At 46.6% G+C, this 22,403-nt stretch overlaps 1 protein-coding gene and 1 long non-coding RNA gene across 6 annotated transcripts; one reads left to right on the plus strand and one right to left on the minus strand.

Annotated features, from left to right (window-relative positions):
- Positions 1 to 1,388: 1,388 nt before the first annotated feature.
- Positions 1,389 to 13,848, plus strand: KCNG1 (potassium voltage-gated channel modifier subfamily G member 1). 5 transcript variants are annotated; one of them, XM_083508130.1, is made up of 4 exons: positions 2,521 to 2,978; positions 4,793 to 4,919; positions 8,241 to 9,050; positions 11,713 to 13,848. In XM_083508130.1, exons 3-4 carry the CDS (start codon positions 8,292 to 8,294, stop codon positions 12,481 to 12,483), a joined length of 1,530 nt encoding a protein of 509 aa, XP_083364256.1. In that variant the 5' UTR covers positions 2,521 to 2,978; positions 4,793 to 4,919; positions 8,241 to 8,291; the 3' UTR covers positions 12,484 to 13,848. The 5 variants fall into 5 exon arrangements, with proteins under 5 accessions (XP_083364254.1, XP_083364256.1, XP_083364253.1 ...); XM_083508129.1 differs by lacking the exon at positions 2,521 to 2,978 and adding an exon at positions 3,043 to 3,585; XM_083508128.1 differs by lacking the exons at positions 2,521 to 2,978; positions 4,793 to 4,919 and adding an exon at positions 1,389 to 2,399.
- On the minus strand, positions 13,795 to 15,313 carry LOC310709172. Its single transcript, XR_014527385.1, has 2 exons — positions 14,100 to 15,313; positions 13,795 to 14,050 (listed from the first exon to the last, which is right to left on the minus strand). It is a non-coding gene; the product is annotated as an uncharacterized lncRNA (long non-coding RNA).
- Between the last annotated feature and the right edge of the window lie 7,090 nt (positions 15,314 to 22,403).

A 22,403-nucleotide genomic window follows, 5' to 3' on the forward strand; every position in this document is an offset into this window, starting at 1 on the left:
ATCCAATGAGCATAAACAACTTGCTCTATATTTGGGAATCGGAACAAAGTTTTCTGGATTCTGGTCCAAGCCCACAGCTGCAGAATCAACATTCAGCACTCATGGATGGCCTTTTAAAAAAAACCTGAATTAATCCCCCCCCCCCAGTTAAAAAATAGTAATAACTCAAAGGTCACGTTCCTCAATACACCGTTAAGTTCTGCCAATTTCCTGGAAAGCAAAAGAAATTTCATGCGGTGTGCCATTTCCAAAGCTCCTGTGCTAGTTTAATTGGAAGATCTTAATTCTGAAACTTCTTTTTGAGCTGCCAAAGAAGCAAATTCTCATTCAGTTTTAATGGTCTCGAATGGGTTTTGTCCAAGAGATTTCTCCCCCAGCCCTTGTCCTTTGTTAAAATTGTTCTTTTTAAAAATATAGCCTTAGGTTGCCTCAGCATGTGTCGAAAGTAAGATACAAGGGCTTTTTAACAAAATAAAGGGTCATATTATAAATAGGAGCATGGCAAGCAACACATGTGCAAGAAGAAATGCATGAGAAAATAATAATAAATAATAAAATTTTATTTATATCCCGCCCTCCCCAGCCAAAGCCGGGCTGAAAGCAGCTAAAAACAGTAAAAAATAGCAGAGTTTACATAAAATCACAGTCAATTAATTGAAAAACATTCTAAAATCAATTCATTTAATAATAAAATCTCTCTGTCCAGCAAAGAAGTCAGCCTACAGCAATGCAGCGTCACCTAGTGGCCCAAGTCCACAATGACTGCAAGAGTTTCTGCAGAGTAAATATCTATATTTGCAGACGAGGGTGGCGCTGTGGTCTAAACCAGAACCTAGGGCTTGCCGATCAGAAGGTCAGCAGTTTGAATCCCCGCAACGGGGTGAGCTCCTGTTGTTCAGTCCCAGCTCCTGCTAACCTAGCAGTTCGAAAGCACGTCAAAAGTGCAAGTAGATAAATAGGTACCGCTCCGACGGGAAGGTAAACAGCGTTTCCGTGCGCTGTTCCGGTACGCCAGAAGCGGCTTAGTCATGCTGGCCACATGACCCGGAAGCTGTCTGCGGACAAACGCTGGCTCCCTCGGCTTATAGAGCGAGATGAGCACTGCAACCCCAGAGTTGAAAGCGACCGGACCTAATGGTCAGGGATACCTTTACCTTGGACAGAGATTTTATTCAGGAAACGGCGTAAAGGAATCATTTTACTTTTCAGTGCATGGCTCTTGGAAGCAAACCTCTCTGTATTAAAAGTGGATCAGTGCTGTGTCTGAGAGGGGCTGTGGGCCAGTGGTTAAAAAAAAACAACCCCACGCTTTGAATGTATGAAGGTCGCAGGTTCAGTCCCTGTCCAAGTATACCCGAGAATGACTCTTGCCTGGAGAGTCACTGTGTAGACTCTCTAGTTGGGAGGGCCAACTTTTGGTGGGTTGTTTATTTTAACAAGATTATATCCATCAACTTGTTATCTATCCACCAGGTAAAAGACACTTAGAATTTAAAAAGATGATGAGCCCAGGAATATGTTAGAAGCGCCGCCAAAACGGCCTCCCACACAAAAATCCACTCCCTGCAATCTCCCCACGCCACGCTTCTTTCCTCGTTTCAGTGTTGTAACGGTGTGTGTGTGTGTGCGCGCTGTTAAACACAGGAATCAGAAATCCTTGTTGATCTACCGCAAAACACCCTACCAGCAGATCTCGAGCTACCCCCCGCTTTCCCCAGATCCTAGGCTAGCTAGACGGACCAGGGGATCCTATTCCACGCAGCAGAATACCACGTATCTGCACAGGGAGGGGAGCCGCAACTGAACTGCATCACTAAAAACGCTGCGGCGATTTGAGAGGTGTGTGGGGCGCTGTCCTACAGAAATTGCTTTCCGGAGTATGGTAGGGCCCGCGGCTGGGGTGGAAGATGCCGGCAGCCTCGCACACAAAAAAATCTAGCCTAAAAGGCGTTTGCGAGTGAGGGGATTCGTTCCTAGTATATACGGCGAGGCGCACACGCGTGCTGCTGCAAAAGTGTCTCCACGACCACGTGTGCGTATGTTTGCGCGTGTGTCTGCTATGGTTCACTGCAAACTCTTCCTCTTCCCGGTTTATTCCACGGATCCCCCTGCCTTTACGTGCTTAGTGGACTGGAGGCGGGTTACAAAAAAGATGCACACGTCGTTAAAGGGGAAATTAGCTGCGGAAATATATCGCCGCTGAACGCTATGGAGGCGATCTACGGAACGAGGGATGCACTTTCCCCTTAATTGCATGCGGCAGAAAGAGAGCTGCGCACACGCCGGAGTCGAAGCCCTGCCGCTGGGTCTTCCTTCTTTGCAACGCTTCACTCGATGCGCGTCCCGCGGAAAGAGAATCGAGAGTTTCCTTGGTGGGAGCGGCGCTCCAGCCTGGAAAGGTGGTATTTGCTTCTTCCATGCTCACGTTCCGCGGGGATGCAAGTTGCACGCCCACTTGTTGCAGTGTGTGTGTGTGTGTGTGTGTGTGTGCGCGCGCGCGCGTTCCTGTTGCATGTACAGTACAGACCTGGATGCGAGAAACGTGCGCTGGCTCTCTGCCAAGCAAGAGCACGCGTCCACTGAGATGCGCGTCGGGGCGTGCAGACCTGTTGCAGGCAAGCGCGTCCCGGCGCCCGTTGCGCGCAGGGCGCACTTGGCCGCCGGCTACCGCCCTCGCCAAAGGGCGGACGCGGAGGGTCGCGCACGCGTCGGTCTCGTGTGCAGGGTGTGGCCTCCGCCTCTCTTGCGCGGGAGCCGTACCCCAGGCCGGGCTTCCTTGGGTGCCGGAGCCGCCGTTGCCATGCCCGTGCGCTCTCCTTCCAAAGGGCGCCAGCCGAGGGCGTCCCGTGGGCTCAGCCCCGCCGCCGCCGCCTGCGCTCCGGAGTCTCCGTCCTGGTTAGCAGCGCTGCTGCTCACTCCCGGGCTGTTTCTCCACCTGCTTTGCCCGCCCAGGAGGAGAAGCGAAGCGGCTGTTGCAAGTAAGTGAGCGGATCCCCTCCCTCTCCTCGCTTTCCTCCGACAGGCGATCTTCTAGGCGCGCAGCTCCTCGCCGAACTTCCCGGGCAAGTTTCTCGGGGGGAACTTTCTTCAGTTCCGGGAAGCAAAGCAGCGGATCGGATTGGGGAATCCGGTATCCGGATCCGCCGCCGCTACAAGCTCTTGGGTCATTCCGGGATCGGTCATTCCGGGCTCAAAGCTCCTAATCCAGGTTTAGAGATCCCTTAACGGCGATTACTCTTTTTTCAAGACCACCAGCGTGGAGATTTAAGGGAAAGTGCCGGCGTGTTGTTGTCGCCCCGTCCCCTTTGCGCGCCCCACCCTTTCCGTATTGGAATACGGAGCGAGGGGTTAATCCAGATTTAATGCGTGTGGTCTGCTTTGACTTTCGGCCACAGGGACACTTGAAGAACTACCGGAGCTGGTAGTAGAATGGTGTGGGATGATGAGAATAATGGTGAAATATTTTGATCGCCCTAAAATTATCCACACATTCCTCTTACATCAGTCACCGTGTCTGAGAACGCTGTTATCTTTTGGGGAAGATCCGCTTGCTCCGGCTTCTTTTCCGCCCCCGCTGTCCCATCGGTATGTGGTCTGATTTTAGGCATGATTACTGAGAAGCAAAAGCCTCCCTCTCCCCAATAATTCGGTGGGATAAACTTCCAAAGCATGCATGGGGCTGTAGCTTTAATTTTGGGTCGTTCCCCTCATTTCCCTCTTTTCCACCTCCCACAGCCCCAAGGCAAGCCTCTCCAAACTGCAGTTATGGAGCCCCACCACTACAGCAGGTTGAATCCAATCTATCACTTGGTGCAGACTGTCGGGTATGACTTGGGTGCTTTGGAAACGTTGACTGCATCTGGTACCATAACTGCATTGGATTCCATGTGCAAAACCCCATAGCTCTTTTATTTTCACATCCCCAAACAAGACTTCTTTGCTTTGCTTGTGGGGACAGAAGCGCTTTGGAACAACTGAACTTCTGCAGTTGTGCACCTTTGAAAGCCCAGGTCTATTTCCCCTCTGTTGTTTTCCTTGCAATCAATTGAGTGACAGCTATCTGTGTCAATCTTTGTGATAAACGCGGCGTATTGTTGATATGACATATTATTGACATCAGTTCTCCTGCCTCCGGTATCACACTCTTGTTTCGTGTCGGATGCTTTCTCTCAGTTTGAGCAGTGTGGTGCATTGAAGTTGGGAAGGTGAATGAATTTCATACTGATACTTTATTCTAAGCTAGATTTTCTGTTAAAACCAGCTTTATTAGTTGTCTTCATCACTGATTCATCTCGTTTGTCTGCTCTTTGTGGTGTTTTCTGTTGCTGAAAATCATCATGTGTTTTAGCATTTCACTGCTCTAGTGCTTGAGGTACATATTAATAGCTGTTTTTCAGCTTGGTAACCATTTCTGCAGGAGGATGTAGCCTATCTGAAATAAATTTGCAGGGGAAATGGTCACACTCCCATCCTATCAACATCCAGCAACAATAGCTCTGTAGTTGGAATTATAGCAGAGTGGATTTTCTGTATTTGCAGAGCAACCTTATGAAAAGAAATAGTTTTTCTGCAAAATGTATTTCTGCTCCTTAATAGAGTCCATAATAGACTTTCTGCAAAGCCCAAATTTTGACCACTATTGAATACGTGTGTTGATTTTCCCCTGGTCTTTAGGTACTGAATTGTCCCGCTCCAGTTAATAGCTGCAGTGAGATAGTTAAGCATAATATTTATTTTCAGATAGTGTAAAAACTTGGATATGCTGATGGACTCATTTTGTTATGCCTTTCAGGTCTGCCTTGTAGTGAGCAGCAAAAGTTTAAGGTGACCTTGTCAGTGTGCAGGTCTTAAATCTGCCAAATCAGAATTTGTGAGGTTGCCTTGAGATGGGAAATGAGCTCTTTGTGGTGAGGTTTAAGGTATGTTTCAACTATTGGAAGAACAATCTCTTGGACCCTAAACTTCCTTTGAGCTTAACTGAGTGTAGCGTACATAAATAAAGCAGTGGTATACAGTGGTACCTCGGGTTGAGAACTTAATTCGTTCTGGAGGTCCATTCTTAACCTGGAACTGTTCTTAACCTGACGCACCACTTTAGCTAATGGGGCCTCCTGCTGCTGCGCCTCTGGAGCACAATTTCTGTTTTCATCCTGAAGCAAAATTCTTAACCTGAGGTACTATTTCTGGGTTAGTGGAGTATGTAACCTGAAGCGTATGTAACCTGAAGCGTATGTAACCCAAGGTACCACTGTATCAGAAGAGCTCCCTTGGATCACACCCAGCCCAGCATCAACATAATACAAACATAGAAAGCTGCCTTCTATTGGGACAGATAAGTGGTCCTTCCACCTCAGTGCTGTCTACACTGACTGGCAGCAGCCCACCCAAGATTTTAGGCAGTTGTCTTTTCCAGCCCTAGCTGGAGATTCCAGGGATTGAACCTTTGACTTTCTGCATGAAAAGCAGTTACTCTGTTACTCAGCTACAGCCATGCTTCTGTAGCTTTCCAGCAGCTGTTATTCAGAAGTAGGGATGGAAAGATGTGTCAAGTTTGAGATTTTTCCAATCCTAAATTTGTGATTAACTCTTTTTTTTAAAATCATTACGAAATTCTTCATCAATTTAGGGCGAAATTCTCCTAATGAACACATCTTTGTATGCAGTTTTGACTAATTTTCACATTTCTGCAAACAATTTCTCCTAATATTATGCATTTTTGTTCGCTGTTTCCATGGCTAAGCACATTTTCACCTAATATTCCCACTTACTTGGTTGGAGAACTGCATCTCAAAATTCAGATACAGTGGTGCCCCGCAAGACGAATGCCTCGCAAGACGAAAAACCCACTAGACGAAAGGGTTTTCCGTTTTTCGATGCGCTTCGCAAGACGAATTTCCCTATGGGCTTGCTTCGCAAGACGAAAACGTCTTGCAAGTCTTGCAATTTTTTTCACTCCCCCCCCTTTTTCTAAGCCGCTAATAGCCTTTTAGCCGCTAAGCCTTTAATAGCCGCTAAACCGCTAATAGCGCTAATCCGCTAAGCTGCTAATAGGGTTGCTTCGCAAGACGAAAAAACCGCTAGACGAAGAGACTCGCGGAACAGATTATTTTCGTCTTGCGAGGCACCACTGTATGTGTGAATTTTGAAAGATGCCTGTGTTTTGGTCCTTGTTTCAGAAAGTGTGAATTTGGTAAATTCAGCCTTTAATGTGAGCTGAATCAAATCCCTCCTCCATCCCTACTCAGAAGCAAGCTCCCTCTGAAACCTGGAGGCAACATACAGGTATCATCAATTGATTTTTCTTCCCGAAGGAAAAGTCTTTCAGTGAGACCTTCAGACTGCTTAAACAGCAGATAGCTTCAGTTTCCTGTAGCAATGCCTTTTTTTGGCAAAGCCCATTCATTATATTGATGCTTAACACTGCGCCAGGAGATGCTTTGCTAGGGTGGTGGGTGGAAATAATAAAACGGTAGCTAAGACCGTTCCAGACGTCTGTTCAGACTTTTATGACTCGCTGCAGAACCCGTTTTCATCCATGGAGTGAATCTAAAATTGCTTGCACCATGGAATAGTAACAATCCCTTTTTTGCAAGTTCGGTGATTACATCAGAGATGCACTGCAGAAATCCAAATGCTGCAGAGGGAATTTGGAGGGGTGTGTGCAGACGATCAAGAGTGGAATGTTAACACTGAAGTTGCTGCTTCTGTTTCTGGCTGTGGAAAGGGCAAATGTCTCTGGTCTCTTTAGCCTAGCATTGTCTTGGATTCTTGCAGATAAGAGGACTGATCACACAGCTTTCTAAATTTGATAGTCGGGGGGGGGGGGATCCTTCATCCTGCTGAGTCTGATTAGTTGCTTAGGAGATGTGCCTATGCATGTTTACAGAGAAATCTGTGTTCAGTGCTGCTTATTCCCAAGTAGGCACACATAGGATTGCATATGCGTCTCCCAATTCAGCCGCTCTTAATATGGTCTCTATGCATCCGGTTTGTTCTCATGTGAACACGCACGGAAGCAGCACTGCAACACTGTGGACTAAGGAAGCTATTCAGTAAACTTTTTCTCAATTAAACAAATAATAATTTTTATTATTTATACCCCACCAATCTGGCTGGGTTGACGCAGCAATTCTGGGTCAACCCATAAAATAAAAACATAAAAAAAACCAAACACTTTAAAACTTCCCGATACAGGGCTGCCTTCAGATGTCTTCTAAAAGCTGTGTATTTATCTCCTTGACATCAGATGGGAGGGTGTTCCAGAGCGTGGGCGCCACCACCAAGAAGGCCCCCTGCCTGATTCCCTGTAACTTCACTTCTCGCAGTGCTTGGTGCTGTATTTGTTCGTAAATTGAATTGATGGCAGCACAGCCCTTCATGCAAAGGACCAAGGCGTTAAAGGCGGTTTAGTCTCCACCTCCAGAGAACAGAACCCTTCGTAGAAAGATGCTGTAATACCGCTGGTAGGTGCTATAACAGGTGAAATGATCCAAACATCTTGAAAACACAAGAGGCCCACTCAAACCTGCAATATACCTTGCCCTGCGGTAGCCAACGAGATGATGTTGGACTCCAACTCCCATCATCCCCAGCAAGTATGGGTAATAGGGATGATGGGAGTTGTAGTCCACAGCTACCCACTGTAAGCGATTCTCCCAGCACACAGGTTGCATGGTCCAGTCCTGCCATCTTTATTGGCTGCCGCCCAGTGGCTGCCTCTGGTAATGGCAGGTTCACCTTTCTTACCACCATTGGGCCCAGATGGCTGTGCTTTCATCCCCTCCTGCATCCATTGCCATTTCATCGGTACCTCCTATTTTCCCGCATCAAACCATCAATATGCCCTCATCGCAAATAGCCTCTTTGTAGGCTTCACACTTCATTCCGTGCACACACTGCTTTGTTGTCTCTCTCATCCCTTCCATTGGCTGTACAGTGGTACCTCAGGTTATAGACGCTTCAGGTTACATACGCTTCAGGTTACAGACTCCGCTAACCCAGAAATAGTACCTCGGGTTAAGAACTTTGCTTCAGGATGAGAACACAAATCGTGCAGCGGCAGTGGGAGGCCCCATTAGCTAAAGTGGTGCTTCAGGTTAAGAACAGTTTCAGGTTAAGAATGGACCTCCAGAATGAATTAAGTTCTTAACCCGAGGTACCACTGTATAAACAATACGCAGTGCATGGGGAATGTCACACAAACCGAGACCCTGAAATGTCTGTTTATTTTTCCGTTGCAGAAATCTTGTAGCGGGAGCAGCAAAGGGATGTGAAGCCACCTGGTGACCAAGATGACTCTCTTACCAGGCGAAAATTCGGACTATGACTACAGCGCCCTGAGCTGTGCTTCGGATGCCTCCTTCAACCACCCTTTCTTTGCTGAGACAGAAACGCTCAAGGGAGTCTTTTACCAAAGGGCCAAACTCATCCACCCCTCGGAAGAACTATACGGAAGCATTCGCCCGGAAGACCGGAAGCATCACATCATCATCAACGTGGGTGGCTTCAAGTACTTGCTCCCATGGACCACTCTGGATGAGTTCCCCATGACCCGCTTGGGGCAGCTGAAGTTCTGCAACAACTTTGACGACATCCTCAACATCTGCGACGATTACGACGTGACCTGCAACGAGTTCTTTTTCGACCGTAACCCCGGGGCGTTTAGGACCATCTTGACTTTCCTACGGGCAGGGAAGCTCCGGCTCCTGAGAGAGATGTGCGCGCTTTCGTTTCAGGAGGAGCTGCTGTACTGGGGCATCGAGGAAGACAACCTGGAGTGGTGCTGCAAAAGACGGTACCTGCAGAAAATGGAGGAGATTGCGGAAATGAACGAAGCAGAGGACGAGTTCGCGGACGGCGAAAACCAGTGCGAAGCTGTGGCGGAGACGAAAGCCGGGCGTTGCATGAAAAGGTTGCAAGACATGGTGGAGAGGCCTCAGTCTGGGATTCCGGGGAAGGTCTTTGCCTGTTTATCGGTGCTGTTTGTGACTATCACTGCCGTCAACCTTTCCATCAGCACCATGCCTGGCTTAAGAGAGGAAGAGGAGAGAGTAAGTTGATTTTAAGATGCGTAGGGAGCTGTCTTCAGGCATGTGGGGGGAAGCCATCTAAATGGAAGGAAAGTTGGTGTGATGGTTTTGCAAGCCATCAGTGCATCGCAGAAACCAAGTACAGTGGTACCTCGGGTTAAGTACTTAATCCGTTCTGGAGGTCCGTTCTTAACCTGAAACTGTTCATAACCTGAAGCACCACTTTAGCTAATGGGGCCTCCCGCTGCTGCTGCGCCGCCGGAGCACGATTTCTGTTCTCATCCTGAAGCAAAGTTCTTAACCTGAAGCACTATTTCTGGGTTAGCAGAGTCTGTAACCTGAAGCGTATGTAACCTGAAGCGTATGTAACCCGAGGTACCACTGTATATGTGGACATGCAAAGCTGTTTTTTTAAAAAAATGGGTGAAATAACAAACTTGGAGATTCATTTGCAAAGCTGCCCCATGATCACGACCAAACAACCAGGGCCCGTTCCTACTTCCATTAGGGTAGGGGTGGGCAGCTTCTACTTCTGCCTCACTTCCTGCCTTGACAAAAACCAGAGGGAACATTGCACTATTGCCACAAGAGCCAGTAGGAAGGGAGATAGGTACATGCTTGGCCAAACCACAGTGCATACACCTAGGGCAGTGTAGGGACCCCCTAGGGCAGGCATAGGCAAACTCGGCCCTCCATATGTTTTGGGACTACAACTCCCATCATCCCTAGCTAGCAGGACCAGTGATCAGGGATGATAGGAATTGTAATCTCAAAACATCTGGATGACCAAGTTTGCCTATGCCTGCTCTAGGGGAGCGACCCTCTAGGGCTAGATGTGGATGGCAGGGGGTGGGGGAGAAATGTGCATTAGGGTATCTTTAAGATCAGCCCTTTGGTTCTTGCTTTAGCACTGAATTGAAAGGGGCCACGAGTGATTCTGCTCTAAGACCTTGTCGCCTGGAGTCCTGTGTCCTGTTCTGGGTACCGTACTTTGGGGGAAAATGTAGACAAAATGGTTCAAAGGAGGGCAGGAATGATGGTCAGGGATATGGAAAACAAGTCCCGTGAAGAAAGTTGAAGGAATTGAGTAAGTTTAGACTGGAGAAGAGAAGACTGAGGGGGGGGTTGATGGTACTGCCTGAAGGGCTGTGACATTAGGGATGCTCACATACTCCATTCAGCAAGCGTACATACAGCCTGTGCATGCAAATATCTGTGCTATGCAAATCAACAAGTGTGCTCTCACACAAACGCTTGTGCATATGGAGAGAGCTTGTACCCGTGTTCAGTGTAGCACGTGAAGAAACATATCGAGGAAGAGAAAGACTTTACTGCCTCGGTGGTGAGTTCTTCTATGCTGGAGGTCCTCAAGTATCTGTTGCAGGACGTTCTCTGCTTCCTACTGGCTTCAGGGAGTGAAGAGTTAACGCTCCCTGCAGAGAAAGAGAAGGGGCAGCTCCACCTGCTTCTGCTTTCAACCCTGGTCTGTCTTAGTATGCGGCCCTAAACATTAAAGAAAGAGGATTTCCTATCCTTGATAATAGACTCATAGAACTATAGAATTAGAAGGGACCACAGGAGTCATCTAGTCCAAACAGGAATCTTTTGCCCAATGTGGGGATCAAACCCACAACCCTGTGATTAAGAGTCTCGTTCTCTGCCACATGAGCTATGCCAGCTGTACAACTTCAAAGTGTGGTTAAGACAGCAACGTGAACAGGCACCTGGGGATCAGGGGGCCAGTCACATCTGGCTATGCAGACAGCAATATTAAGCACAGGGCTACTGTCACCGCCCCAGAATTACTCAAGCATCAAAGAAAGTGAGGGCATGATCACACTGGGCTTAGCAAATGTCCAGAGCCCAGATGTGTTAAAAGGGTGTAGCTGGCCATGTCTAAGTTTAGCATGGTTTATATAAAAAGGCAGTTTATAATATAAATCTATAAACTTCTTGTTTTTTTTAATGTAAACTCTGAGGAAACTTGGATAACCTGGCCTGGCAAATCATGTGGAAAATTTGACACGAGCTGGTAGCTGCTGCCCTGCATGGCTGCAGGAACATCTGATGTTAAACAGGCATCATGGGGTTATGTCCTTGGAAGAGAAAACCAGGTAAAAGTGGGATGTAGGTGATTTGGAAGCACTTTAAAACAGCCAGAACATGGCATTTCAACCCATTTTTAGTATAAGTCGCAGATCAGCAAGGAGCGCTCTGTTGTATTGTTGAGAGTTTTTCATTTTGAGAGTCTTTATACCCAGAAAGGTGGCCTCAAAATATTTTAAAATTAAAAATGAATACATAAATAATACAGTCATACCTCAGGTTACAGACGCTTCAGGTCGCGTTTTTTCGGGTTACGGACCTCCGAAACCCAGAAGTACCAGAACGGGTTACTTCCAGGTTTTGGCGGTCGCACATGCGCATAAGCGCTAAATCGCTTTGCGCATGTGGAGAAGCACCGAATTGCAGCGTGCGCAGACGCGCCACTGTGGGTTGCAGACATCCATCCCGCACAGATCACGTTCACAACCTGCGCGTCCCCTGTAAAGTGAAGAGGCAGCACATAGATACACTCACATAGGTGGCTTTTTAAAAGCATTGGGCAAACTTCTGTGTTCTTAGCAAAACCTTTCTGCCAGCCGTTTCGTTGCTCACGCAGTCCCCTTCTCTCCCACTCCAGGGCGAATGTTCTCAGATGTGCTACAATATTTTCGTAGTGGAATCCGTCTGCGTGGGGTGGTTTTCCTTGGAGTTCCTCTTGAGGCTCATCCAGGCGCCCAGCAAGTTTGTGTTCCTGAGGAACCCCTTGACCCTGATTGATATCGTCGCCATCCTCCCCTACTACATCACCTTACTGCTGGACAGCACTTCTCTGGGCAGCAACAAGAAGCCGACCTCCGGCAACATCTACCTGGACAAGGTGGGCCTGGTCCTCCGCATCCTGCGTGCCTTGAGGATTCTGTACGTCATGCGGCTGGCCAGGCACTCGCTGGGCCTGCAAACTCTGGGGCTGACGGCCCGCAGGTGCACCCGCGAGTTCGGGCTCTTGCTGTTGTTCCTCTGCGTGGCCATCGCGCTTTTCGCTCCCCTCTTGTACGTGATCGAGAACGAGATGGCGGACTCTCAGGAGTTCACCAGCATCCCTGCCAGCTACTGGTGGGCCGTGATCACCATGACAACGGTGGGATACGGTGACATGGTACCCAGGAGCATCCCAGGCCAGGTGGTGGCCCTGAGCAGCATCCTCAGCGGCATCCTGCTCATGGCCTTTCCCGTCACGTCCATCTTCCACACGTTCTCGCGCTCCTACATCGAGCTGAAGCAAGAGCAGGAGAGGATTATGTACAGGAGGGCGCAGTTCTTAATGAAAACAAAGTCCCAGTTAAGCAACGCATCACAGGGGAGCGGCATGTTTCCGAGCCTCTCTTCAGAGACCAGGAATGACGGCTGAAACGGAAGTTTCCACGTCTGCCCTGTTGCCGAGCAAACAGCGACAGGATTTCTCTCTCTCTTCTTTTTAATCTCGGCATTTGCTTCTGGAGGCTTTGGGGAGAGATGGCATTGTACAAATAAACACGCAAAGGGCTTTTAGCCATTATGACCGTGGGGACTTGGTTCATCATTATGTTGTATTAGCATTGCTATTAGGGGGTGGGGGATAAGATTGTTGCTTTCCAGTAGGTTGCACAATTTGGGATCATGAAATGGAGATTTGTTTATTTTTTAAAGGAAGTACACCGTGCATCGTTAACCAAAAGGAGAACAGTGTAAAATTACATACTGGGCACAGCTGTTGCCATTTGTAATGTAAAGAGGCAGGCCGTTTTCCAAGAGAGAACTGACTGTGAATGTCAACATTCTGATCTTTCGGTTAATTGACCTTTTGTTGTTTATTTTTACCAAACTTTGTGAACTATAACATCTCGCAGATCCAGATTTAATCCTTGGATGTATAACCCGTTGTTTGTACTGGAGTTAGGAAGTCTGTGGGTCACATTTGAAGCAGGCTTAGGAATGTTTTATTTTCTTGCAAACCCCCCCCCCCACTTGCTGACCTCCCAAGCTTCAAACAAAGGACACATCAAGCAGTTTTGGATTATATTCTGAAGATAAGCAATAGCAGCGCATTTCAGCTATAATTTAAATTGCAGCAATGAGCTGCTTGTTTCTATGGCCACTTCTCAATCAGGGCATTTCAACCTACAATTCTCATTGGCCCCAGCAAGCATGGCTGGGGGCGGGGGGGGGTAATGATGGGAGTTGTAGTCCTACAACTTCTGGAGGACTACCAGTTCTCCATCCTACGTTCAATGAAGCACCCGCTTACTGCTGAGTCAAGTAGCATTTCCTGATAGGCAGTCAGGCACAGCCCCAGTGTCGCTGGATGGGATTTCTCTTTTCTGCGAGATGGCTCATTATGTAAAGTGTCTCATACCCGGTTCCATCGTGTATGCAATACCAACAGGAGCTCACAGCTTGCTTTTAGCACCATTTCCCTTCAGACTGGTTAGGCGTAGAAAGGAGATTGGGGGGGGGGGCTTTATAACTCCCCTCCTGAGTTCTCGTGTGCATCATCCTCTGAACATTTATGAGAAAACATACGGCAGTCATCCTCTTGTCTCCAGGATACTGATTGTGCTAGATTGACCTGATACAGCTGTCCTTCTGTTCCACACCCTCTAATGTTAGTAACACAAAGCTAGATAACAGAAAATCCAAACAGAATATGCAACCAAATGCCACACCAGTCATTGTCTCACGGTTGTTTTCTTTTGCACAGGATAGAAGGAAATAAAACTCGCTATGTCTTAATCCAGCTCCATTGCCGAAATTACTGGTGTGATAGCTGCAACAACTTCTGAACGTATGGCTCCTTTCAAGGGGCAAAGGAAAATACTGGAAGCAATTGCTGGAAATGTAGAAAAGAGAAAAATTATATGGATGAGTCATTGGAAACTTAGTAAGTTTCCCATGAGTGAAACCTAAAAGGCGTAAAGCCTTTTGTTAATTTCCTTGTCCTTAGTGTGGTAAGTGCACCATAGCAATTGGATGAAATATTTTCAGAACACACACACACACACACACACACACACCAACCAAGGGTCTGATACAAATTGGGTTTCTTTTTCAAGAATCTGGGCATTTTTGCCTGCCTGGATTGCACCACACGCTTGGCGAACCTGTTGCGTGACTTGGCCACAGTCACAAAATAATGGCTGTGTTTCCGCTGAGGAAATACTGTACACAGCTTTACCACATGAGCCCTTGCAATTCAGGCTTGCAGCAAACTGCTCGTACTCAAGTAACACAGCCAGTGCACTGCGTCCAGTTTTGTCAACCCTGTTGGACAGCAGTGACTGCCTGGGATTGGGAAGCAAAGATTACCAAACAATTTTTCAATTGTGTACTGGTTCCTTTGGTATATTGAAGTGGTTGGTCTGTTACACACCCTATAATCGGTGGTTATCAACCTGTTCCCTGGAAGTTTTCCAGCAGTGGCCCAATGAGAAGGCAAACAAGCTTCCCAGAAATAAAGTTAGTCCTCCGCAACAGGCCCTCTGCAATATGCAGTTTCAGGGGAACATATTCTATTTGTATAGGGCGATGGGGAGGACCAAGAGGCACGGCCATAGCTTTGCATGAACAAAACAGACTGCCCCAGAATCCTTTGCAACATAAGAGGTTCCAAGGCAAATATGCAGAGGTGGTTCTTCAGCAGATGAGTCTTATCCTGAAGGTTTGGCGTTTGAATATCACTGCTCTATGAACCCCTGGATCTCGTCCAACCATTTCTTCTTAACTGCTCTTTAACTGCAAGGATCTAGTTTATTGACCTGGAAGAACCCACCTGATTTCCAGCTAACTAGACATAGTTATTCATTTGTATTGGCTTATCACTTAATGCGGAGGCAAACAATGTACCTATCTTTAAATCATGTTAGTATTCATGTGCAAGATCAGGTCCCAAAATGAAAATTTGAGAGCTTAGAAGCAAAATAGTAAAATGATAGGGGTGAAATACCATACTTTTCCATGTATAAGACCAGGTTTTTTTCTATGCTAAAAAGTGGGGGTCGTCTTATGCATGGATAGGGTGGATGTTTTATTGGTTGTCAGCGGCTATTTGGCGTGTTATTGGTTGTTGCGTCAAGGGCTGGTGTTGATTGGCTGATGCTGCAACAATTGGGCAGGCGATTGGCAGCTTCTGCTGGTGAGGGGACAAAAGATGGATTTTGGATTTTCAGCAATCCTCCCTAGAAAAAGCTCAACAACTCTGTGCCATCTCCCCCCATTTTCTTAAATTTGAGTCCCCCAAAATAGGTGTCTTATACATAGGGGCGTTATACACGGAAAAATATGGTACACTGATTTACAATGCAGTTGAGAATATGATGGATAGTTTCATCCCCTTATGCATACATTAGCTTTACCTTGTAGTATTTCAGATTTGTGTCGTGCAGTCCAATCCTCTGTACAGTACATTTATTCTAAGTCTCACTGTGTTCAATGGGGTTACTCCCAAGTAAATATGTATAGTATTTCAGTCTTAATGACCCAAGAGTCAAACTCCAGAGTGAACTGGGGTTTGGTGGTATTCTGCAGGATTCTGGATGCCAGATCTGCCTGCCAAATTAGAGCTGCGAATTATTCACATTTACTGGGGGTAAGCCCCACTGAGCACAGCAGGAAGTAGTTCTGAGTAAACATGAAGGAAGATTGAGCTGTCTGGAATAAGGATGGATTTGGCTTCCTTTGGTTTTGTATCTTGGTAACAAATTACTTCTAAGCTAGGAATATGTTCTGTGAATCACTCTTTAAGAAATTGCTTCTCTTCCCCTTTCAAAACACCAAAATGAGACCCACTGTGGCTTCTTGCAATGAATACAGTTTATACGTTTCAACTTCCATAATGTATTGTGTCCCACTGCCGGCTATGAATATTTTAAAAATGATAATCAACCCTTCACAAAGTACAGTCTCATTTCGGTCTTTGAAGCCAGTTTCGGTGAAATGACAGAATTATTTTAAACTTTTTTTTAAAAAAAAATCCCCAGCTCTGTGTTTGCAAGTCTTGAGAGTTTTAAAAATATTTTGCTTTCAAACAGCATAAACAGCTTACGCCATTCCAGTGAGAAAAAAGGTGGTATAAGTTAACATCCAAACTATATACACACAAACCAGTATACCTGAAGGAGCGTCTCCACCCCCATCGTTCTGCCTGGACACTGAGGTCCAGTGCTGAGGGCCTTCTGGCGGTTCCCTCACTGCGAGAGGCCAAGTTACAGGGAACCACCAGGCAGAGGGCCTTCTCGATAGTGGCACCCGCCCTGTGGAACACCCTCCCACCAGATGTCAAAGGAAAAAACAACTACCAGACATTTAGAAGGCAGCCCTCTTTAGGGAAGCTTTTAATGTTTAACAGACTACTGTATTTTAATACTTTGTTAGAAGCCGCCCAGAGTGGTTGGGAATAATTAAATTATTATTATTATTATTATTAAAGGTAAAGGGACCCCTGACCATTAGGTCCAGTTGTGGCCAACTCTGGTTGCAGCGCTCATCTCGCTTTATTGGCCGAGGGAGCCAGCATACAGCTTCTGGGTTATGTGGCCATCATGACTTAGCCGCTTCTGCCGAACCAGAGCAGCACATGGAAATGCCATTTAACTTCCCGCCACAGCTGTACCTATCTATCTACTTGCACTTTGAGGTGCTTTCAAACTGCTAGGTTGGCAGAAGCAGGGACCGAGCAACGGGAGCTCACCCCATTGCGGGGATTTGAACCGCCGACCTGATCGGCAAGTCCTAGGCTCTGTGGTTTAACCCACAGCGCCACCCGCATCCCATTATTATTATTATTATTATAAACATATATGAACCTCCAGGTTCAAAGGCAGTATGCTTCTGCATACCAGTTGTTAGAGCAACAACAAGAGAGGTTTCTTTCCTTCAATCCCACATTCTACCTGGGAGACCACTGTGGGAAAGGATGCTGGAATAGATGGGCCTTTGTTCCCATAGAGGCAGTACAAAGCATTAGTGCTTCTGAATGCCAGTTGATGAAAACCACAGGAGGGGCGAGTTCTCTTGTACTCAGGTCCTGCTTATAGGCTTCCCACAAGCAGCTGATGCGCCACTGTGAGAACAGGATGCTGGACCCCTGGCGAAATCCAGCAAGCTCTTACTTGTTTCTTATATCCAATTAGTTTTTCATAATCTCCTTTGGCACAGACCAGACAAACAGCGTTCGCCAGAACCTTTCATGTAAAAACCACCACAGTGATTCAAGATGTCTCTGAAGCAAAGCTGTGTCACAGTGCGATGGATTTTCATTTAATTCTCTGCCCCTCCTAAGCGAATCGTTCACTGGATCAGCAAACCTGTCTATTTCCATGCTTTGGCGTTCTGGGAAGCTTAGCGTTATTAAACAAGCGTTTGCCCACCGCCGGTTCAAGGAGCATTCTCTCCAGGGTTTGGTTCTGGTTTGATTGTTGTGTTTTTCAGTCTTGGCTAAATGGGCAGCCAACTTTTTAGCTGCATCTTAATTCAATAGAAAGTATTTGTGCTTGACTGAGTCATAGCTGTATGCTTCGTTCGATGCATATGTTGGGGAAAGGAAACGGGCATGAATTGTGTATACACAATCCGTGTGGGCAGAGTTTTCCAGTCTGCGTTAAATCCAGAGTTGCCGAGGGGAACAATGCTGGTCTCCACCTTGTGCCTTCTGTTAAAGGGTTTAGAGTTTATGAGAATCCTATGTGAGGTTAACTTTTCCACACATAATATCCAACTCACAGCAAGTACGATAATCATACACTAATTCTCAGTGCTCCCATCATGTAAGCACTTGCTATGCGCAAAACTCGGAGGATGAAATCCATTTTTTCTTGGCCCAGACAACTAGCTTCTGCAGGAAACCCATCGGCCAATATGAATTTCACCCAATTATGGCTGTGCTTCAGTTTCTTCATTTTCATCACCAATGGGTCATGTTCCTTCTAGGCCCTGTGTGTTTTTATGCAGGTGTTTCCTCCCATCCATGGAGTGCATAATGGGATTTGTAAACTTAACCCTATACAAAGACCAGAGACAGCCAACGTGGTGCCCTCCTTTCAACTACAGCTCTCATGACTGTGAGACTAGGGAGCTGGCATCTAGCAACATCTGAAGGGCTCCACATTAGCTACCCCTGCATTAGACATAGCAGCAATTTGTCATTAAGAAGTTTTCTGAGTTGACTGCTATGTCCCATTGGAAGAGCTCTGTACATTGTGGGTGAGCAACTTCACCTGCCATCCACTCCAGCCAGCACAGGCAATGGTCCGAGATAATAGAATGGTTGAGTTGGAAGGTACTACATGGGTCATTTAGTCCAATCCCCTGCAATGAAGGAATCTTTTGCCCAACGTGGGACTTGAACCTTCAAACCTGAGATTAAGAGCCTCATGCTCTACTCACTGAGCTATCCCAGCAGGACTGTTGTTCCCCACCCCTGCTGTATGTGTTCAGCATACAGTGAAACAGTGCAAGTGTTCATATTGTATGCTCAAGATCTGTGACGTGGTGCCTGAAGTAGCTTGATACCTGAGATCCCTGTATGTCCTTGTTATGATACCAGATAGTCCCAGCTCAGTGAAGTACTTAACACAGGATTCATATTTAGATCTCTTAATTCAAGGCTATTGGGTAGTAGTCCGCATATAGAGCTCTCCAGGAAGTTGAACCTCGTGTTCTGAGCTTAGTAGCTGTGCAGCTCAATAGAGCCCCTGATTGGCTTGTCATGTGCTGCATGCCATGTATTCCAGTCTATTTTCTCTCAAGCATTGCCTAGCCAACAAAAGCAGTAGATTAAGCTCCTGCTTAGTCAACGCCACTGTTCAAGGAGTACAAGTCTTGAGCTGCAAAGCCTGCAGACTGACCATATCTGAAGGATTAATTTCTCCTCTAAGATTAGCTGAAAACGTCTATCCTGTGGGTGTGCCATGCCTCCATGCCAAGATGGTTAGAGCATGGTGCTGATAATGCAAAGGTTGAAGGTTCAACCCTCTTATGGAACAACTGCATATTCCTGCATTGCAGGACAAGATGATGCTCAGGGTCCCTTCCCACTCTACAATTCTATGATTCTATGGTTCCACAACACAGACGGAAAGCTGGCTCATATAGTTCATGGCCAGTGCATCAAATGGGTTGAATATGTGAACTGGCCATCACAGAGCTATCACCACAGACTGGGCTCCCAAATCGGCCCAAATGCAATGTTTTTGAATTGTGTTCATTCATACAAGGTGCTTCCAGTATGGGTATTTATTGTGAGATGAGCTCTTGCCCATTTTCTGCTATATTAATAAGCGAGGGGGTTGTCCAAACAGAGTCTCTTAAGTCTAAACTACCTCACAGAGTTGAGTTCAGTCGGAGCCCGAGTTACAATACTACTGCATTGCCTAAGCATCTACAGCAGGTGTGGTGAAATTTTGGCCCTGCAGTAGCTGCTGATCTGCAGTCTATAGCACCTTTGCAAGGGAGGAGCACCTTTGCAAGGGAGGAGGAAGGGCAGAAAAGTTGGGGGAAATGGTCCTGCCTCCACTGTCCCCCTTGATCCCACCTCCAATGGCCCCATTGGCCACTCCACCAGCTACCACTGCATTGCCCTAGGCTGAGCAGTGGATCAGTCAAGTGGGGGAAGAGCCATAGCTCCCTGGCAGAGCATATACTCTGCATGCAAAGGGTCCCAGGGTCAGCCTCTAGCACAGGGGTCAGCAACCTTTTTCAGCTGTGGGCCAGTTCACCGTCCCTCAGACCTTGTGGGGGGCCGGACTATCTTTTGACAAAAACAAATGAACGAATTCCTATGCCCCACAAATAACCTAGAGATGCATTTATATAAAAGCACACATTCTACTCATGTAAAAACATGCTGATTCCTGGACTGTCTGCAGGCCGGATTGAGAAGGCGATTGGGCCGCATCCAGCCCCTGGGCCTTAGGTTGCCTACCCCTGCTCTAGCACTTCCAGGTAGGGCTGGGAAAGAGATCAACCTAAAAGGCTGGAAAGTCAAGGCTAGGCAGTGTCACCAGTGGTCTGACTCAGTGTGAGGCAGCCTCCTTTGCTCCCAAGAGAAGGAAAAGGACTGCTGGACAGAAAGGGTTTCAAGGAGATCCTGGTAACCCAACCCCCCCTCCCTATTTCCATCTGAGGCCCTGATTAGGAGGTGAAGGCGTTCTCCTGATACCCAAAGCAATATAAACCCTGCACAACACGATACTCCACATTCCACTTCCAATTGGTAAGCATCCAGAGTAGTTGGAGAACATGAGCTACGTGTGACTTGCAGACACTGAATGAAACAGAGAATCGGGGATGGTCTCTTTTTTTTACTATCACAAGCACTGCCAAAAATAGCCCATGCATATTCGTGCTTGTCAAGGTAACACAATTTTCCTGCACCTGATCTTGCCAGTGCCAGCCTTTCTCTTCCTAACCATGTGTCCTTGGGCTGAGTGCACACCATACATTCTCCAACAATAGAATCATGAGCATTGTTTGTTGTTGGTGCTGGGGATTACAGTTTTTTTGGGGGGGGCAGGTAAACCTGTTCCTAGGATGTGGAAGGGGGTATGTGTTTAAAATGTATGGTTTGTATGCAGCCCTTGGCTTCCTAACTTTATAGGCTGCTACTTTTGGCACTGGCTTGCTTCTGCCGCCTAAAGTTTCAGCTCAGAGTGGCAGCTGGGTCCGAGCCAGAAGGCTTGCCAAGTTGCCTGGTGATTTATTGGCTTCTTAATATTCTTATTCAACTCGTTCAAAAGGAGTGCTCCTCATCTAAGCAACAGCCTATGAAAATGTATAGCTGAAAACCTTGGTGGGGTTCCTCATCTTGACCTTTTGGCAACTTCTAATATTTCACGTGAATATTGCTTTGCCCTTTTAGGATTTCATAGAATCATAGAATCATAGAATCATAGAGTTGGAAGAGACCACAAGGGCCATCGAGTCCAACCCCCTGCCAAGCAGGAAACACCATCAGAGCACTCCTGACATATGGTTGTCAAGCCTCTGCTTAAAGACCTCCAAAGACTTCTCTGGGCTCTGGTCTAAAACTCACTGGGGTGGTAAACCTGTGTCTAGACTCTGGTAATTCAGAGTGAAGGTGAGGCTCACATGACAGGATGCTCTGCCGTAAGTTAAAAAGAAAACCAGGATGTTAGGGATGACCTTTCTTCCTGACATCTAGTTTTGTGTGTACAAAGCCATGGGGAGTACTAGATAGTTATAAGGCCCATGACAAATCTGCATAAAAATTGTACATGCTAATTTTACATAACATAGCCTCCCACATCAATTGCCTCTGGTCAGTGAGTTCTAGGCCCAAGTAATCACTTCAAGCGTTCAAATAAGTTGCTGGTTTTCCTGCACAGATTTGTAGAGTTACCTTTCTCCACCTCTGTTCTTTACCTGATGACAAGTCATACATCAGCAGGTATTTGGGGGCCCAAAGAAGAGAACTCCACAATGTCTACATCCGATCACATTCACCATGTTCCCGTGCATGTTTACTCAGAAGTTAATAGGCCTGCTTACAATAATCGCTCAGACACTTTCAAATACTTCAAAATATAAAAATGTGTTCATCAAACAGAAGTGCCTCTGCAAACTTATTCCTTCTAATAATGAACTTGTATGCTTGCATGCCCAATTCTATCATTTTGGTAATGAAAAATACCTCAAAAATAACTTGGCAGTCTTGGACTTGCAGGATTGCCTAAGCTTCCAGAAGTATACAAGTTTGGAATTTAAAAGAAAAGATGCTTTTAAACCCCAAAGTGGGATTCTAATACCTTGAACAGGGCTTTCAGCTGGAGAAATTTGAAGAGATTATCTCCACAGGTGTGAAAAGCAGAACCTGCCGAGTTCTGTAGATCAAGCTCCTATTAACTGTTAATAGTGCAAGAACACACCAGGATGGTTATTTCTGGCCGGTTGGCAGCCAAGCCCTCATCCAGGTGACCCTGCCATAGCCTAAAGAAAGATTTGAGAATTTAATTAGCATTAATGAAATCTCCCTCTTCGTTTCCTTCTGGCATCAATTTCCCCTTCTTTCTTCATGCCTTAAACTGGCATAATGCAGAACCCTCCACAGCAATCACCATCAATGTCAATAGTGCAGGGCACACCTGATAAACTGCAGGCCTGGAAGGAAAAAATGGCATGTTGAGCTCGCATTCGACTAGCAGCAGCTGTGTCTTCTCTCTGCCTAATAGGAATATCGCTTCCTTTCCGCTTTTCGGACCTGCTCCAGATACAAACGTCAGCTAAACAGAAATAAAGAGCTCAGCCCTGCTATCCGTTATGCTTATGTAACTTTCATCA

The sequence above is a fragment of the Podarcis liolepis genome, assembly GCF_965112155.1.
Source record: "Podarcis liolepis genome assembly, chromosome: 6".
Classification (NCBI taxonomy): domain Eukaryota; kingdom Metazoa; phylum Chordata; class Lepidosauria; order Squamata; family Lacertidae; genus Podarcis; species Podarcis liolepis.